At 44.4% G+C, this 19,706-nt stretch overlaps 1 protein-coding gene across 1 annotated transcript in view; it reads right to left on the reverse strand.

Annotated features, from left to right (window-relative positions):
- EIF3F (eukaryotic translation initiation factor 3 subunit F) overlaps positions 1-19,706 on the reverse strand; it is a 112,490-nt gene that overhangs the window by 11,667 nt on the left and 81,117 nt on the right. Inside the window, exon 6 of the mRNA XM_085637409.1 lies at positions 17,215-17,351. Coding sequence (XP_085493535.1) covers positions 17,215-17,351 — 137 coding nt within the window. The remainder of the gene's footprint in view (positions 1-17,214; positions 17,352-19,706) is intronic.

A 19,706-nucleotide genomic window follows, 5' to 3' on the forward strand; every position in this document is an offset into this window, starting at 1 on the left:
GTTTGTTGTAGCCATAAAGTCGCCCTGTTGGAGAAGTGGGGTCCTATCTTGTGGGGTTACCATGTATTCATTTATGTGCATGAGATCTAGAACTGGCTGTAAGGAGCCGTCCTTTTTGGGTATTAGAAAGTATAGTCAGTACACTCTTGTCCCCTGGTGATGTATGGAGACAGGCTCTAGAGCTCCTTTTAGGAGGAGAGCTCCGACCTCTTGTTTGAGTAGTGTCCGATGTTCCAGTTATAGCCTGTGCTTGCGAGGTGGAATGTTGGGAGGTGTAGTAATAAGCTCCAGGCAATAGCCATGATGGATAATGTCCAATACCCACTGATCTAATGTTCACAGTTTGCCACGTGGGTAGGAAAAAGTTGTAAGCGACCTCCAACTGGTGTTATGTGGTCGAGAGGTAATAGAAGGCAGTCATTGTTTGGTGGTAAGTGCAGCTCTGCGTGGGGAAGCACCCTTGCCTCTACCTCTGGAACTATGTCCTCTATAGGACCCTCTGAAATAGCCCCAGATGAAGTATGTTGATCAAGATTAAATTTGTACAAGGTGGAGGGGTCAGAAGAGGTTGCTTTGGAACCTCCATATAGTTAGGGAAGCGAAAGGAGCCACAAGAAGCAAGCATTTGGTGAGCAATAATTGCTTTTGCAGTCTTCGCGTCTTTTTTGGACTTGGTCTAATGTCTGGTCCACTTGAGGCTCAAACAGATGTCCTCTATCAAATGGCATGTTCAGTGAATTTTGCTGAACCTCTGATTTGATACCAGAAATACAGAGCCAATGCAATAGGATGCTAGCATTTATCCCCCTGGCTGCAGTGTTAGAAGAGTCTAAGGCACAGCAGATGGTGGTGTTCAATATAAGCATGCCTTCAGAGATCAATTCTTGGCCCCGCTTCCTGTGCTCATCTGAAAGGTATTGGAGAAGGTCCTCCATCTCGTCTCAGTAAGCACGATCGTACCTTGCAAGAAGGCAAAATGGCAAACAGAGTAGGAGCAGCATCGGACTGCTCCCAGGGTAAGGGATCGCTTTTGGCGTAAATCACTGAGAAACCCCGGCACCGCGCTGCCGCCGCCCGAGCCAGGAAAGGCTGGGGAGGGAAAGAGTACCAACAAAAGTGCCTTACTTCACAACGGAGCCCTACAGTTCGGGGCAGTCTGGACCACTGTTTCTGCAGCGACTGCAGCCGCTGCAAGGACCAGCGACTTCAATTCAAGGGATCTCAGTTGCTGCTCGGGATAGCGGATGCTGCAGGCTTATTCCCACGGGGGAACCAGAGATCCACCGGGCCCGACTAGGCTGCACCGGCTGTGGGTCTCCCAGTAAGTCAATACCCCCCTGCACCCCCGTGGAACCCGCCGATCTCCTCCCTCGTCCTGACCCTAGCACCAGGCACAGACTCTACACCAGTCTTCGCTTATATGTGGCCAGGATCGCTGCAATGCAATCCACTTACCAGCGGTGCTGTCATTTTCTCGGGGCGGGACATTTGTGCTGGTGGACCCATGGTGTTCAGTGTTTCTGTCCCCCCCCCACTGACACCGACGGCATGTGGCAGCACGGCGGGGGTTGCCGATCACTTCTCGTGAAGGAGTCTCGTTCTCCAAGAAGGCTGCATCTAGCAGAACTGCTGTGCACTGGCATGTTTCAATGCACGTGAGCAGGCGGCCGATGGGTGACAAGTACGAAGAACACAGGCAGGCGTCTGAGGGTTGAGCAATCCAAATAGTGCATCTGCAGGGGACTGTGGATTTTCCTTCCGTAAAGAAGTTGTTATGCAGAGTGAATGCTGGGCAAAGAGGTATTGGGCTGAAGCTGCCCTTGTGTTCTGTGGCCTCAACAGTTTCATGTTGGGGGCACTGGGGATCTAGCTGCCCTCCATCTTGTTGAGGTTTCTCCCCTTCCCCACACGAGGGCACCTCGGCAAAATGGAGACTTCCTGCCGGACATAGAAATTAAAGTAGGACTGTCTCTCTATCTATAAAAAGCTGGATGACAAAGGGGTGGCCATCTTGTAACGGCTAAGGAGTGCACCTCGACAATCCCATTTCTATTCTGGCGGACTCCAGGCTCACTTTTTTTTAACTTTAGTAGAATTTTGAGATCCCTCTGCCTGCTCCTCGTCCTCTGGCCCCACACAGGGAAGTCTCTCAATAGGGCCTACATGGGACTCTGAAATGGACATAGGACTCTGTCCTGCATGAAAACTGAAAAAGGACTAAGATTATCCCGCTTCCTAGGAACCCAAATGTCAAAGGGGTAGCCATCTTGGAGAATGGCCTGGGCTAGGGCCGTCAAGAATCGGTAGTGTAACCTTATTCGGTTCTGCAGACTCACTACTTTTGTCTTAAACCTCATCTTAACACACAGCTAGTGTTTGGAGGGAGCCCTGTTCTACTGCTCTCTGAACATGGAGAATTGCCCCCCCCCCTCCCCCTCCCCCTTAATCAGACTACCTTACCTCCTTTAATCTGTTCGCTACCCTCGTCATGGCTCAACACACCTCTAGTTCCTCTGACTTCCTTGCTCAGGTAGGACTGAATTCTTTTAAGTTTATCTACCCCTCAACCAGTTGAAGAAAGCGTAAAAGACTTTTAAACATAATCTCCTCAAACAATGGCCTGAAACGCTTTTATCGGATACCTATATTTCCACGTCTGAGGGTACCGTGGTGACAGACCTAATTTTCTACACTAACAGAAGAGCCCAGTGGAGAAAGGCTCTTAACTTCTGTGCTGCGTTCCAAACCACTGTGCAAAACACGGCACAGTTTCCGTTTAACCACACTACACTCTCCTGAAGGCAGATCTGACCATTTCCCTATACAATAATGGTAACATACCCATTCAAGCCTTCGACCTGAATCTCATGTGCTTTGACAGAATATTTATGAGGATTAAAAATACACTTAATACCTTGAATCCGGCCACTCACCATTATATCAGTCGACCCACATTTACTGCACCGCCTCTTCTTTCCCCAATTCCGCGTCCCCCTTTTTACCTGTTTCTCGTTCTGTTATTTCCAACAGAACAGAGGATGAGTATAACACCCACACAACTAACCCTGATAATCTGCCCTTGGACTTCAGTATTACCAACTCGAGGGCCTTGCACTTAACTGCTGTCCCTAGTACTTCTCCTCTTTCCCCACACCTCCCTTACTCCTCCCCCTGTGCATTCCCCATTGCATTCGTTAAAATCACCTTGCCCGTAACTAATCCTACTCAAGGATCTTCCCAGCGCCCCACTTGCACCGAAATCCATTCCCCTCCATGCTAATCCTCCTCCCTGTTTGGATGTCGAGACCATTCTCAAGCGGGACTATCGCCCCCTGTAATTGTTGTGAGGGACATACTGTGCCATCCAACATCCCTCTCCCAAATGGGTCGTACCCACTTACTCATTCTTGGCCGGCTGCTGATGGCGAGAACCTCCCTTACTTTGAGGAGAAGATAGCTGACCTCAAGCAGGATCTCCTTGCTGTCAAAGATATCATGCAGACCCTTTTACAGTTCTCCATGAAGATGGAGAAGCTCTGGAACCTATACCCCTCCCGGCGGACTGATCAACCCAATTCACTAAGAGTTAATTACGGAGGTGATGAACGGTCCTCTATCATCTACCCACCTAGTCCTAGTTGGAGATCTAGGCCTCTTCCTACCCACCATTCTAGGCCCCATAGGTCTCAGCCTCAGTTGTCGGTTGAGGACACTCTCGCTCTTCTTCTTTCGTACAATGGCTCTGGGGGTGTCTCCTATAACTCAATCAACATCGCTACTATTACCTCTGACCAGGACAGAGAACCTAGGTTCAACTTCAGATCGGTGAATAAGGAAAAATTACTTCAGATAACCATTTCCCACCATGAAGTGGTCACTACCAACCCTCACATCAAATCAATGCTTCTCAACTGCAGACCTGCAGTGAAACATGCATCTGATATTTCTGTACTCATCATTTCGCACATTTTGGACCTCTTGTTTCTCACTGAAACCTGGCTTAATGCCTCTGCCCCAGTTCTCGACATCTTACTTCCTCCGGATTATAACATTATCAGATGCAATCCACTTGTCTAAATTGGGAGGGGTGCATTGCTTGCATTCATCTTTCCAGCCTCACTATAAAACAAGCTCAAAATGCTTTGTTATCCTCATGTGAGCAACTAGTCACCAAAATCTGGAATGGCCAGATTGTGTGTGCTCCTCAGGATTTATCATCCACCTGGTGATAATCTGTTTTTCATCGAGCAAATCATTGAGGCTATCCGCTCCTGTTCGGACCAAACCAGCCATATCTTCCTCGGAGACTTTAACCTTCATTGGAATGACACAAATGACCCTTTAGTGTGCTCCTTTAAGGCTTTCCTCTCAGATCTCAATTTCACACAGGTCTGTAAGGGACCTACCCACAACAAGGGCGCCACCCTCGACCTGATCATAGCTAAAGACAATATCATGCAATTGGTTGACATTCCACCCTGTGACTGGTCGGATCATCATCAAATTTCCTTCCACATCCTGGACAAGATCACGGGCAGACAGGGCCAACCACTTAAAGCTAAACAACCAATTCAGAAAATTAATGTTGTCTTTCAGATTCCAACATCCATCACCAAGAACAGGCTTCTACCACCCGCTAACATGACAAACCTGGACGATCTCTCTGATCACACTGATTCAACTCAAAAGGATTCCAGTCAAACAATCCAAACCTTGAATTAATGGTCCTCTAAATGATGAACGTCGCAAACTTAGGCTTTCAGAGAGAGGCTTTGGAGAAACTCTCCCTCCACTTCAAGCCTCATACAGTTAAGGAAGATGAGAAGCACCTACAACAAACACATTTGCAATGCTAAAACCAACCATGTCAGGGCTCAGCTTGATGGCGCTAAAAATAGACCCAAGAAGCTGTTCGAAATCATAAAGCAACAATCTAACCGCTCTTCCAACCATATCTCGACACCCATGACCTCCCTTCCAAGTGGGGAGGTCTTCTCAGCACATTTCTCTGAAAAGGCGAGAAAAATCAAACTGGAGCTGCAACCGGCCTCTCCAACTTTGCCGCCTCTGAACTACACCGCATCATCGGATGAACCGACGGAACCACCGGTAGAGTTTTCACCGTCCTTCCACATAGATTGTGCTCCCAAAAACAACGCCTCTTGGAATTCTTTTCTTCTTCCAGATGACACGGAGCTGCTCCACTATATGGCATCCATAAAACATTCCAATCATTTCAGCGATCCACCACCTGCTCAGTTTTTTTAGAGATCTCAATTCGGCCATTCTCCCTCTTTGGTCCCGGATCATTCGCAAGTGTCTCTTGCAGGGGAGGGTCCCTGACTGCCTCAAGATGGGTCAAGTCACTCCCATTCCTAAGAAGCCTAAAACCGATTTAGTTGATCCTAACAACATCCGGCCTTTCACCAACATCATGACTCTAGCTAAATTGCTTGAGAAAGGTATCCACACGCAGCTTTGCAACCACATAGAGAAGTTTCACCTCCTTGACCTCTACCAGTCGGGTTTCAGAGCGGGGCACAGTACTGAAACAGCACTAACTCGCATGGTTGATGACGCCCTGAGATGCCTTGATCATAATGTCCCTCGTCTTCTGATCCTTCTTGACCTTTCCTCAGCATTTTACACCATCAAATATGAAAACTGGATTGCTCTTCAGCATAGGATGGGTCTTTTGGGCCATGCCTTAAATTGGTTTGCCTCTTTTCTACAGAACTACACGCAAAGAATGAAAGTTAACCATTCCCTTGCATCCAGTACCCCAGTCACCATTGGAGTTCCTTAAGGCTCCGAACTTTCACCCACTCTTTTCAACCTCTTTTTGGAACCTCTCTGATATTCTGAACCGTTCTAACATTCATTACCACATGTATGCCGATGACGCGCAACTGTACTTGGAGATTTCCTCTCAAGAGGACATTAGAACCTTAAATGATGCACTCTTACAAACTCAACAATGACTAGCCCAGAACCATCTTTTGTTAAATACTCTCAAAACAGAATTCCTTCTGATTGCCCCCAGCAAACCACTCTGCACCTACCCTTCACTGGCTTAAACAACTCGCTACCCTTAACTGCACCCCTCATGTTGTTGACTCTGCTAAATCGTTAGGTATCACCTTGGACAAATACATAAATATGCAAGCTCACATCAGTGCAACTATTAGGGGAGGCACTCTTCAGCTCAACACCTTTAAGAAAAATCAAGCCTTTCCTTCCGCCCGAAGACATCCGGCCTGTAGTGCAATCCCTGGTTATCTCTCGACTGGAATATGGTTTGGTGACCCTAGCTGGGCTTCCTAAAGCTAGTTTGGCGACACTCTAAGCACATCGGCCAGGCTCATCACAGGCTCCAGAAAGCATGACCACATCACGACAGACCTAATTCAACTAAATTGGCTGTTACGTTTCAAGATAGCATTCTTGACGCATAAAGCTATTTATTACAACACCCCGGTTTACTTGGCTGAAAAGCTTGAACTATCTGGATCGAGTCTGAACTTAGGAAGTTCTACCACCCTACTTCTGAAACCTCTCAAATTCAAAAGGAAAATAACTTACAATCATGCGTTCACTGGTCTTGCCCCAAGAATTTGAAACGCTCTTCCTCCCAAGATCAGATCCAACCCATCTACTGCATCTTTCAAGAAACATGTCAAATGGCTAATCTTGAGTGAACATCAACAGCACTAACCTTGCTTACCTTTCGTAGACTCCTCTCGGTCTGGATTTGATACTTCTTTTATACCGTTTGTTTGAATTTTATGCTATCTGATCACTTGTTATCTCGTTCTATGGACCTTCTGAAACTGTACTGGTTCCTTCAGTCTGGCTGACTCTCCTGCCCTTTGACCGGGATTGTTTCCCCTTTGTTTGACCGTGTGATTATTTAACTACCTCACTTGTTCCATTGTGTTGTGTTATTCTTGCTTTCACCACTTTGTATAGCGCTCTGATATCCGTAAGAGTTATGTTTTCGCTTTATAAAACTTTTCAAAATTAAAAATAAATTAAAAATAAGGCACACAGTTGGCGATATGTCAAAGGTTGTTTGTTTGTGCTGCAACCCTTTTCCCTGCTGTATCTATACGTTTACTTTCTTTATCAGGTAGCGGGGCATCTCCAAAGACCTGGGCGTTCCGTCGCATCCAATCTGTGGTAATAACCAGATAGTCTGGTGGATGTTGGCCCCAGATGTAGATGGGGTCAGCTGGGGAGGCCTTAAACTTTGTCCACTCTGGGTGTTATAACCCTAGCTATAATAGGGTCTTTTAAAATGTCTTCTGTATGCCTAAGCATGCCCTTGAGCATCGGGAGGTATTGTGTGGCTCTGTGAGTGGATGAAGGTGTTTAGAAGAGGATATCTTCTAAAGGATTTTTATGGAGTTCCACTTGAGGGAAAGAGGCAGCTCTCGCTATAAGCTCCCGATAGGATGTGGAGTCACCAGAAAGGGAAGGTCGGGCGGGATAGAGATCCTGGTTTGTTTTCCCTGGTGGGTCTATATTATAGTTATCACAGGGGTGGTTATGTGGTGTAGTTCCAAAAGTACCCTGTCCCCCACCAGGCCCAGCTGTATCATAATGTGGACCCCCCCCCGAGGTTAAATATCCAGCGAGTCCCCTGTAGAATGTGGTTGAGAGAGTGAAGCTGGTGGGGAGGGTAGTGCAGGAGGTAAAGGACTGGTGGCCTGGTCTGCCTTCTTGCAGTATCTTACAGAAATAGGTACGTCCCGAGCCTTCCGGAAAAACAACTGTGATTTGGGTGGTGGAGGAATTGGTGCTTTAGAGCGGGTAAGGATTCGGCTTGTATGAGGCTGGATGACAATGTGTTTTTATCTAGCATCCAGTTGCTCCGAGTCAATGGAGGATTGGCTCCACTAAAATCAGGCTTCGATGTCGGCTTTGAAATTTTTGGGTCCTACACAGGTTTGGGTTTCAGCACCAAAGCTCCGCTCAGGGTCGAAGCGGTGGACGTCGGTGGTGGAATTGTTCTCGGCACCAAGGGTCCAGTAGGCCCTGGCTGGGATTCGGAGACTGAAGTGGTCGATGCTGAAGGTTTTGGCTTTAGTTGCTTTTTCGGCGCAGAGCCAGAAGGCGGGTCGTCTGAAACAGTTGCTCGTTCCGACCATGGCCAGAAAGCAGTGGTGGACTGAGAGCCTCTCTATGATGTTTTAGAGGAGCTGAATGTCTTTTGGGCTGATCGAAACAGTGTTGAGGGGCAGGGGGTACCGTACTCACAAACTGTTGAGCCTGCATTACGTCCTCCATCTACGGGTCGACCTTAAGGTGATCCGGAACTGCCCTCGATCAAGAATGCGGATTCCTACACAACGGACGATTGAGGTGTTCTTCTTCCTCCATGACGTCGTCATGACTGAAAAGGTCTGGACCGCCCTCCGTGACATCTCAAGCCGATGTGTATGATGGTATCAAAGGGTTTTCTTGGAGCAGAAGGAGCGGCAGGTGTCACAATCTGCTTCTCTGTGTTCCAGCAACAGGCAAAGAATACAGACCTGGTGTAAGTCAGGTACTTGGCTTGCCGAAGAGGACAACAACAGAAGGGCTTCCGTTTGATCTCTAGCAAGGCATTCTTGGAAAACGCAATGGAGATTGAAGAAGTGCCTAAAGGACGAGGCCCTGTAGAGTCAGAGTAGAAGCGACTCGACACAATCTGTATACCTGGATATGCAAGAACTGGAAACACGATCGAAAACAATACCGACTAAAGGGAAGGTAGTGATCGAACCAAAAAAAATACAGCGACGGTATCGAACCGGAGCACAGGCACACAAATCCAAACCAGACGGCAGTAAGAAAACAATCCAACAATGGAGTTGATGCCCATGCACATTATCACCAAGAGGAGCAATCACTCTACCTCGTGACTCAAAAGACTTCTACGAACAAAGACAGTTTGCACACATCCAGACCCAACACTAGATGCAGGAGTATGCAAAGCATGTATATCTACAGCTACACATACCTCGAACAGGTGATTACGGCTCAGTGTGATCTCAGTTTTGAATCCTTAGTACAAACTCTGCTCTAGTTCATATATTCGGTTTGAACACTGCTAAACATTTTTAAAATGAACTATTTGTAGTAAGCGCTTCTAACCTTTCACTTACCGGCATTCTCTGAAATCTTGCTTATTGTTTAAAAACAATAGAAAAAATTTGCCGACATCTTGTTCATTATTTAAAAACAATCACTGGAAAGGTAATTCAAAACGGAATAGCAAAAATATTAATAAATTCGAGCATATTCAATTAGCGAGTTATAATGAAAAACAACATTAATAAAAAAGATATCTAGAAGGGAAAATACATGAGAATTATAACAATATAAAACACTGGAGTCAAAAGCAACCAGATACATTCTGCTCTTTTGTCAAACCCTGAAAATAATAAACTTGTTGCTTTGTTACAGGTGAGCTTAAGTGCGAGCAACATGGTAAGTGCTGGAGTTGGGATGTGATGGCGAAGCAGTACACGGAAAGAGATGGCAAGAAAAGCCACACACCCATGGACTGCTAAAATTGAAAGAAAATATGTTGCCATATGTGAGCCGTGGAAGGATACAAATCAACTAATAAAGAAGTTATGCTCTTGCGCAGAGGATAACAGAAGAAAAGGCAGGTAAGCCATAATAAGAAGCATGCACATGCGACTGGCAACCGACAAGAAAGGCAACTAAGGATATGCCATCAGCTGACCCAAAGCCCCGTCTAAGCGTTGTATTTTTCCACAATTGAACTTAAACTGACAGCTTAAAGCCGTCTGTAGGCAAGACCAACAAATCAGTTTCTCAAACCCACATCAACAGTAAAAGATAATAATACAAAACCTAAATGGTCTAAACAAAAGTGCATATTCAAGCTCGGAAGATAACAAACATGGTGAGCTAAATTATAGGCAGCGGAAAACAAGGGGGGACCCAAGGAGCATGAGGGAGCTGGGAAGTCAAATGAATGAAAGAACAATGGTCCCTATGATACACAGAGGAGTAACAATCAAATTATATCATTTAATTAACAAATAAGTCAACAATTAAAAATTGGGCCCCAGTGACAAACGTGATCAGTGCTCTGTTCATTGAGATACACATTTGTGAATGAAGTAATCAAATGTGCGCATCATCTAGTAAGGCAAAGCCTAGCTGGTTTCATTACAACAGAAAATGTTACTGGTGCACGCCACAACTCATTGACATTTTGGTCTCGTTCAAGGATGTGGGATCATCAGGGAGAGAGAATTCAGAAAGGTTTGCAGAGGCACTCATCCAGTCAAAAACAAAAAGGCTCAGGACATCGAGGTCAGCAATTGTGGAGTGCTTGGGGATTTCTGCCAGAATGTATGAGACTTGCGCCTGTCAACAGGTGTTACAGTATCAAAATGGTTCGAAGGATTGAAACACTATGAAATATAGGGGATAGCAGGCAACAGCGCCTGCCTAATGTAAATAAGGTACACACCACACTTTTGTGGCCTCCGAGTAGCAGAGAACTTCAAATGTGCCCCCTTGCGGTAAATTGTCCACTCATGGGATTGCCACTTCTGAGCTGGAAACTTAACAGAGGAGGTCCATGTTGAAGCTCTCTGCCGGTCTCAGAGGACGTGGACCCCATTTGCCATATGCAGGCATCAATACCTGCTATCCTCTTTATTTTATGGAATTATCCCCAAAACAAAAAAAGGAGGCAGAAGAAGGAAATGTTAAACTATGATAATTTGAAGAATGACTTCTTATTGCTTTATGCTCTGCCATCTTAACTCAATCTAATATACTCAAACAGCTTTTTACACTACAGATGGTTTTGGGGAATGTACCAGGGAGTGGTAACAGAAAAATGTACTATGAATGAACACTGGCACAGTGAAGCATTTTGTAAGGGAATGTATATGTAACATGCTTGCTGTAACAAGAGGTAAATGTACAGTAGTAATATGTAGATACCAACATGCTATATTTGTAAAAGGTAATAAAGTTTACTATAAAAAAAGAAAGGATCCCTATAGATCGAGATTGGAGGAAACATGGCAGAACCAATGTCTGTACTCTGTTGCATAATCACCCTCTTAGTCAAGGACTGGCATGCCAAGTCATGGGTTAACAGTATTCAAAATGAAGTGTGTGCAAACATACTGACCAAGACAAAATTAAGTTTTAGTTTGACATTATGGGTAATTATACAGCAAAAAACATTTGGGCCTAGGGCAAGTGAAGAAATGTGCTTATGATAGGCAACTTTCAACAGCCTGCCAGTGTTGAGGTTGCATAGATATTATTAATGAAATTTATATGGCGCACAGCTACCCTAGACAGGGTTTCCCGGCGCAAGTGTGTCCACAATTGTATACTAAGTAACTGAGCTGATTACTGAGTGAATAGCCAGGTTTTAAGGTCTCGTCGAAACTTGAGGTAAGAAGATATCTGTTTCATGAAGTTGGGGAGGGAGTTCCAAAGTCTAGGTCCAAGACACGCAAAGGAACGCCCACCCTTTCTGGTCAATTGGAATCTAGGAAGTACTAGGTTACCTAGAGTGGAAGAACGCAGATCTCGAGGAGGAGCATAAGGGCGAATACATTCCTGCAAGTATGCCGGGGATGAACCTTGCTTGATTTTGAAAATGTGACATAAGGTCCTAAATTTGATACGGCTTTCAATACGAAGCCAGTGTAAGTTACGGAGAGAAGGAAGTATTTCTAGGAACGTGACAAAGAAGGCGCACCGCAGAATTTTGAACCACCTGGAGCTTATTCAAAAGTTCCATACTGCTTCCCAGATAAAGTACATTGCCGTAGTCCAGGCGAGAGATAACAAGAGCCTGGACCACAGTTTTTTGAGTGGAGGCAGGAAGCATCCAGATGATCTTCCGTATCCATCAGAGTGTAGAAAAACAGATGCCAGCGGTACTAACCGCCTGTTGCGGCATGGATAGTTGATTGTCAATGATAAACCCCAGGTTGCGGACCTGAGCAACCGGCTGGGGGAACGGACCCATTTCCTGGGGCCAATGGAGAGGACTCCAAAGATGTTTATGTTTGCCCAGAATAATGACCTTCGTTTTGTCCCCCTTCAGTTTAAAAAAAATTGGCGTTCATCCATTCTGATACTGGACGTAGTCCGCTCTGCAGAGAAGATACAGGAGCATCTTTAGAAGAAGATAAGGAGAAAATTATTTGTGTGTCATCGGCGTAGGAGTACAGGGAGAGGCCAGCATCCTCTACGATGGTCGCAAGGGGTCTCACATAGATGTTGAAGAGCAATGGGCTCAGAGTGGACCCCTGGGGAACTCCATACGCAGATGAACGAGAAGTGGATGAAGAGCCGGAGGAGAAGACCTGGAAAGTGCGATCACTGAGAAAGGAGGTCAGCCACAAAAGGACTGAACCTTCCACTCCTGCTGACTGAAGAGATTTTAACAGGATAGAGTGAGACACAGTGTCGAATGCTGCACTCCGGTCGAATAGGATGAGTGCCATAGTCTCACCATGGTCAAGACAGGAGCGCAGCTTTTCAGTTACCCCCAGTAAGGTGGTCTCTGTTGAAAAGTGGGTCCTAAAACCTGATTGAGATGGATGTAAAAAACCTGAGTTTTCAATATGAGTTGCGAGCTGAAAGTTAACATGTTTTTCTAAAATTTTGGAAAACACAGGTAAAAGTGAAATTGGGCGGTAATTAGATAGGATAGATGGGTCAGCGTTGGGCTTTTTTAAGAGGGGAACCACCATCGCATGTTTCCAATCTGAAGGAACACAGGACTCCCGTAAGGAAGAGTTAAGGAGCCCCATAACGATTCCTAAGACAACTGGGGATACTAGTTTTAAAATATTAGCCGGTAAAGGGTCAAGGGGAGAACCTGATTTTACCCTAGCTAAGCAGTCAAGGAAGGGACCGTCGTCAAGGAGGGGCCAATGTGAAATTTTTGATATGGCAGGGGGTAGGTTCATACAGATAATATCTGAACGAGGTTTATCAGGGTTAGAGGGGGCAGAGGTAATTAAGTTACTGTATATAGTCTCCACCTTGGTAATAAAGAAATTAGCAATGTTATTACATTTAATGGAGTCGAGGACAGGGGATGAAGGAAGAGTATTAGCACCTGCCAATTTTTTGACCATTGAAAATAGGGCTTGGGGACGGTTCAATGAATTGTTAATAGTGTTAGAGACAAAGGTGACCCTTGCAGCCTTACAGGCAGAGTGATAGATATGAAGGGCGGCCTTATAATCGACTTTGCAGCTGGGAACGTATAATTTGCGCCATTTTCTTTCCAAAAGCTTACATTTGGACTTCAAAATCTTCAGGTCATTATTAAACCAAGGGGCTGGGGAACGATGAGAAAGACTGGCTTTTGGTGTCAGAGGCAGACAGAGATTAATAGATGTAGATAGCCAATTGGAAACCGCCACATTTAGAGATCGGAGCGGGAGGTTCAGATCTGGGGAATTCGCCACAAGAAGGCTGTTTAACAAGTCTAAATTTAGTTTGTGCCATGGTCTCCTATTCCCACTACTGTGTGTAGGAAAAGGCGTGGTATCTTCAGGGACAGCGAGTTGGAAGTAAATGGCAAAATGGTCTGACCAACTTAGGGGGAAGAGCGGGAGAGTTGCATTCAAGAAGAAGGTTAGACAGAATAGGGTCCAGTAGATGCCCTGCCTGATGTGTGGGCCCCTTATTATGGAGTATCAAGTCAAGAGCTTCAAGATCAGCTAAGAAAGTAGTACTTTCGGAGTTCAGGTGGTCTTCTAGGTGAAGATTTAGGTCACCCAAAATCGTAAAGTTGGCAGCTTGTAAAATAAAAGGGGCAATTAGATCCGGAAAAGAGGATAACCATTGCCTCGCAGTGCCAGGACGACAGTAAATGAGCATTCCGGATAAAGTCATTTGAGGAGATACGGCAAGTTTAAATAAAGCAGCTTCGCAATCAGGAAAAGATTGGGGTCCCAACTTGCAAGAATACTTCGATTTAAAGATAATCGCTATCCCACCTCGCCTTCCGGTGCCTCTATCGCTCCTGACAATAACGTAGCCAGGGGGGAGGGCGCAAGCAATATCCGGGCCGGAGCTGGTGTGAAGCCAAGTTTCGGTAAGGAACAAAGCATCAGGCTTTTCTGAATGTAGAAAATCAAAGATATGAGCTTTGTTTTTAGGAAGGGAACGACAGTTGAAACTCCAAAAGTGTAAGTGGTCTCCTACCTTTGAGGGCGAGTTTTCCTTTAATGCAGAAGAAGCAGTGGCCCTCAAGGTAGCCGTCGACCGTTAAGAAATCATATTCTCATTCGGTTGCAGCTCTTTGTATGAGCCAGTCACTCTCTAAGAACTTCGACAATGAACATGGTACACATTACGGGTTCTATGCTTACACCTAGACTGTGTCTTTTATATTAAACCTTTATTTCTGCTATTAAAAACACCAGCCATATCCTCCTTTTTCACACTTTACAGCATTCAGTTAATATTTTGGATTATGCTGCTGCGTGAACTCGTCGCCATTTCAATCTTTGGCAACAGATTATGATTAGTATTCACGTTATAAATCAAATTGTGACAAATGTCTGGACCATGGCAGCCTCTGGCAATTCAGAACAACACAGGTATTGTTCGGAAACGTTCAAACCAAGACTAATACATTACCAGCTCCTCCAATTCAGAACAAACCCCGCCAATCTACTTGCTACGATTTAGGCCAGTCCAAATAAGACCACTCTCCGTTCACATTAATTTTAGCCAGACCATCCACCAGTTAAGAGATTTCTAATCTGATCCTTTCCAGTCCATCTTTCCCACTAATACAGCGACACAGATGGCCTTACCAATACAGACCATTTTAGAGTAAGAGAACCTGCATCCAGGCCATCTTTTAGTCTGACAATTCCCAGCAGATCTGTCCCATCACAACCAGTGTATGCCAAAGCGCCTTCTTAACGCTCCCTGCTCTGATATATTCTACACAAAAACCAATGAGGTAATGCTAGTTATCATGAAAGCTGGGTTACCTGGGCAATAGACCTTCAAATCGTTTCTGGGAAAGAAATGTGATTAGTTTCTACACAGATGACCCAGACTGAAAAAACACAATGACTGTAACATATCTGCCAAAAGCACTAAGATGGTACAGCGTCAGCTAGCATTGCACTAGTGCCAATGTCATGTGGCAATATGCAATAAAAAAAGTTGGTATCAAGTGGCAAGAGATGCATCCCAGAACAGTGTGGCAAAGCTGAACCAGAACAGCTGGCAAAAATGTAAGAAGTCACATAAGAGACAGATGAAAAAGTTGCTTACCTTCAGTAACGATCTTACTTTTAGACAGCTACCCCCTTATATGCCTGCAGAAGCCTCACCTCATCAATATTCCCAGGCACCAGACTGGATCCAGAAGTGACTACACAGAGCCATACAAGAAGCTACCAGGCATACGGATGTCAGTTCCCATACTTTAACCACATCCTTAGAGACAGATCGGATGAAAGAAGCAGCAAAGCCATGCAGAAAATGAGCCAGAAACCAATAAATTATATAATACGACACCTCAGAGCAGGAGGTAAGTTGGCATGGTGTGTCATCTACATGTAAATTATCCACCATAAAGATCATTAGTGGAGTCAAATTACTTTCTTATTATGGGTACGGTACGTCTACCAGCAGATTTCTCAACTAATGAATCAGTATATCAAAACAGTACCTCAAGAGGGGCAGCAGGAGAGGGTGGAGCAGAGAAGACAAACACTGCAAACACCACCAAAAGGTAGAGTATGCTCGAAGAAACACAGGCCAAGTGAGAGGCAAGTAAACAGGTACTGAAACCGCATCAAACTGTAAAAAACAGCATCCAGTGGAGAAACTACCCCAGCCCAAGAGCACTAGCCACCGGGAAAAAAAAATCTGCCCCTTTTGGACATACTTTCAAGAGCTTCTTCCTCAGAGGGTAATGTTGTAGACCACAGCACGAGCGTCTGCAAGTGGTGTGAGGACGAACCCTATGATGAACCATGCAGTTTCTGGTGGGTGAGGATTTAGTGCTTGACAGCACCAGGAACAGACAGATTTTTACGAACTATCATCCAGTGAGATCGGGTATTGTATCCATAGATAACGTACATTTGGGGTTATTGAGACAAAAAAGGGTCACACTATCAAAGAGCAGATATAAAGAAAACACAGAACTTCAAGCAGCCATGAGTAGCCGGGACAGAGAACCCGCACACACCCCTATCTAGCAAACCGTTTGAAGAAGTCAAATAAAGTAGTAACACAACCCCCTTCGTCCATGAGCTTCTCCACTGGATGCTAGTGCAAGGGTGCATCAGAAATAACGAATAGCAACAGCCACCCACTGAAACTGTACAAAAGCAGGCATAACTCAACCATCAACACAGTGCACAAACATAGCGACAAATTCCAGTATGAGGGAAACTCCCGTGGAGGGGAATCACACCTGAGAAGGAGAAAGGCCATTAATTCCTGCAACAACAGCCCCAGGATGCTGTATGTGATGGGTAACACCTTGAACTTTGTGAAGGAGTTTTTGGAACAGCTAGAGTCTTAAAGCGAATGCAGCTCATCAAGATGGGGCTAATCTTCCACATAAAAGTTGACTGAATAGTTGGCGTCATTCAGATAAGTGTTTTAGTGTAGAGGAATATTGGAAGCAGGAGCCTGACTAAAGGATGATGCTATTGCAAGAGTCAAACCCGCATAAAGTGTTAAGGTGCCTAGTAGCACAACTGGTGATGAAGGTTAAATGGTCACCTGAGGTAGACTCCAACTGCCAAGGGCTGGAGGGTCAATGGTCACACTGACCTGCATAGTGCCTTGAAGACATTCAAAATACACACCGGAAGATGACCAAGATGAGGTCATGCAGATAGTTCACAAGACGAGGTACAAACAGAGCCCCTAAACTCCAAACACTACCACTGCAAGTACAGGAAAATCCAAGGACAGAACTTTGGATGCATCTGAAAGTGCATGAAAAAAAAGTACCTACTTTGGTGCTCTAAATGGTAACTTGTATGGCTACAGGGGAGGAGCTAAACAAACCACCTGCTGGCGTGCAAGACCTATTTCAAGTTTGTGAATCCAGTATGGCACCTAGTAAGATTAATAAGATGAGCAGAATTATCCATCAGAAAAATGCTATAAAAATAGTATTAACATGATATAACACAACAAATGGATCCTTACCAGCACATCCTCGGCATACTGCAGGACGGTAGTCAGATTATCCTGCACCTGGCTTGAAGAAGATCTCACTTGCTGCAAGTCACTCGTAAGTCCTACCGCACGATTAGAGCTGGTGCAGGTTTTCATTATGAGATCAACTGAGTTGAGGGAAAAAAACATTCTTTAATTCACATTTCTTTGAGACAATTCAATAGAAATCCCCAAGATGAATTTCTTATCAAACAATTAATTTTCATTTAACATTGTGACTGAAGGTGACCAAAATAAAAACAGAGTTGTCATCTGGCATCCCCTGCAGCACAAACCCTCTGGCTGCCAGTTTACAGTATCACATTTAGAGCAGGGAAGTGATTCGTAAGCAATTAAAGAAATATTTGTGTCCATATGGTACTGCTCTTCAAACTTGTATTTATGGTTTAAATATTACAAAGCCTTTCTTGTTAGGGTGAGCGGTCTAAGGAAATGTTGTAAGCTTGGACTGCACTAATGACAGTAGCTCCAGTGTGAAAATGTGTACACACGTTTGCAAAGTTTAATATGAGGCTACATACAATGCTCCTAGAATGCTCTCTAATTAGATGCAAATATCTCCAGAAGCTTGAAAGAAAGACTTGATTATCCTTTGCTCTCACAATGAAATGTTCGGACACAAAAAACGCAACTAGGAAAAAAAACGTTTTCCTGAACTACTTTGAAATTGTAGGTAACATTTCTTTAAAGCATTATTTAGTAAATTGTGTTGATGCATGCTAGTATTTCCTAAACAATATTAATAATTGAAAAATCAGTGCAACCAGTCTCAACAAGATAATGGGAAACATGAAAAAGAAGCATTGGCAAAGCCAATAAGTTTGATATTGATAGTCAGCCTTTCGGTTTTGTCAATGTGTGTCTTTTGTGAAACTTTGTGGGAGCTGCTAGGCCCTCGCCATTATAACAAACATTGGCAAACAGCAACAATATTGTTTGGCCTCTAAAGGCACACATTGCCACAGTAGTCCCTGATATGATATGCGCCCTGTGAAAGAGCGGAAACCAGGAGGGAGAGGGAGGGGAAAGAGGGGAAAGAGGGAGGGGGAGAGGGGAGGGGAGCAGAGGGAGAAAGAATTTTAATAAAATCAGAAGTCTTGGTAAATTCCAGACCTAAATAGGGGCCCTAGTCTTAAAGAAAGTCACACAATTACACCCATAATATTTGTTCTTGCATTAGTGCAGATTTACGGCTTTCATGAATTCACAAGACTTTACAGAAGTAGGCAGGGAACTGTACTCCTAAAAAATATTTGTGAACTGGCTTTTAGCACGAGCAAATATGCAGGTGTAGATTTGTACATGCAAAAATCTGCGGAGCAGTGAGCTGTTAACTTTCCCTCTAACCGCTTTTTTCCCCCAACCCTTTAAAAAGTTTTACTTCTGCCATTGTCAGGAGTAAGTTTCCAACCTTTGTCAGTATTGAAAAAGATTAGAGAAGAGCTGGCAAAAACCCTTAAAACATGCAATTAAGCAGGTTTGCGCACACTCAAAAAAGGGCATTTCAACCCTGGAAATTTTCCTGAACGCTACCTTCGGCCTTGTATGTAGATCTGCGGAAAGGTGGCAAAATAAGGAAATTGGTAGAATTCAAAGCCTACAATAGTAGGAGCCCTGGATTAATCAGAAAGGCTAATATCAGAGTTTTTATGTAATGAGATTGGGGCTATACCGTCGCTGCAATAAGTGGCACCAAAGGGACAAGTGGATTTCTTTTTACAGGACAAGTAGGTTTATGAAGCAACCTGTCCCATGGACAAGTAGATTGTTTATTAAATTTTACACCCCTGCTATCACAACACTGCTAATTTGTATTGTTGTTTGCACACAAATGAAGATCTACTCCATTTCCTAAATTAAAACTATTTCCTAAATGCATCATGTTGCAATAGAAAAATGGGACTATAATAAATCCACTACACATCACTTCCATGACCACCACTCCTGAAAGCTTACACACACAAACATCATCCCACCTCATCGAAATACCAGGATCACACCAAGTAACACACTATTTCAAGCTTCATCCTAGAGAAGGAGCCATAATTAATATCTCTAGAGGGATAACCTTTCTTACGAAGAAAGTACTGCCCTTGATTACTCAATGAGAAGCACAGCTAAATGCATTGTAATGATGATGAAAATAACAATGCTAATGACCCGTTTTATATTTTTTTTTATAAACAGCTTCACATCACACTTCTAGCACTTCTGCTGAGACGAGACACGTTCATGTGCATGAGGACTCATCTACACTTAGTTACAAGAATTACACTATGTCACAAACTTATCTATATTCAAAGAAAAGCAAGCAGCCCAAGGTCGTTGGAGAAAATGTCTAGCAAACCCCTAGGAATCAACAAGAAGCCCTGTGGCTGGAGAGTTCAGAGTGGAGACGAGAAGAGTCATGAATGTCCTACGGCTGGACTGGGTGAAAGGTACCGAAAAATAGGTCTTGCCTG

Source organism: Triturus cristatus, chromosome 12 (assembly GCF_964204655.1).
Source record: "Triturus cristatus chromosome 12, aTriCri1.1, whole genome shotgun sequence".
In the NCBI taxonomy this organism is placed as follows: Eukaryota; Metazoa; Chordata; class Amphibia; order Caudata; family Salamandridae; genus Triturus; species Triturus cristatus.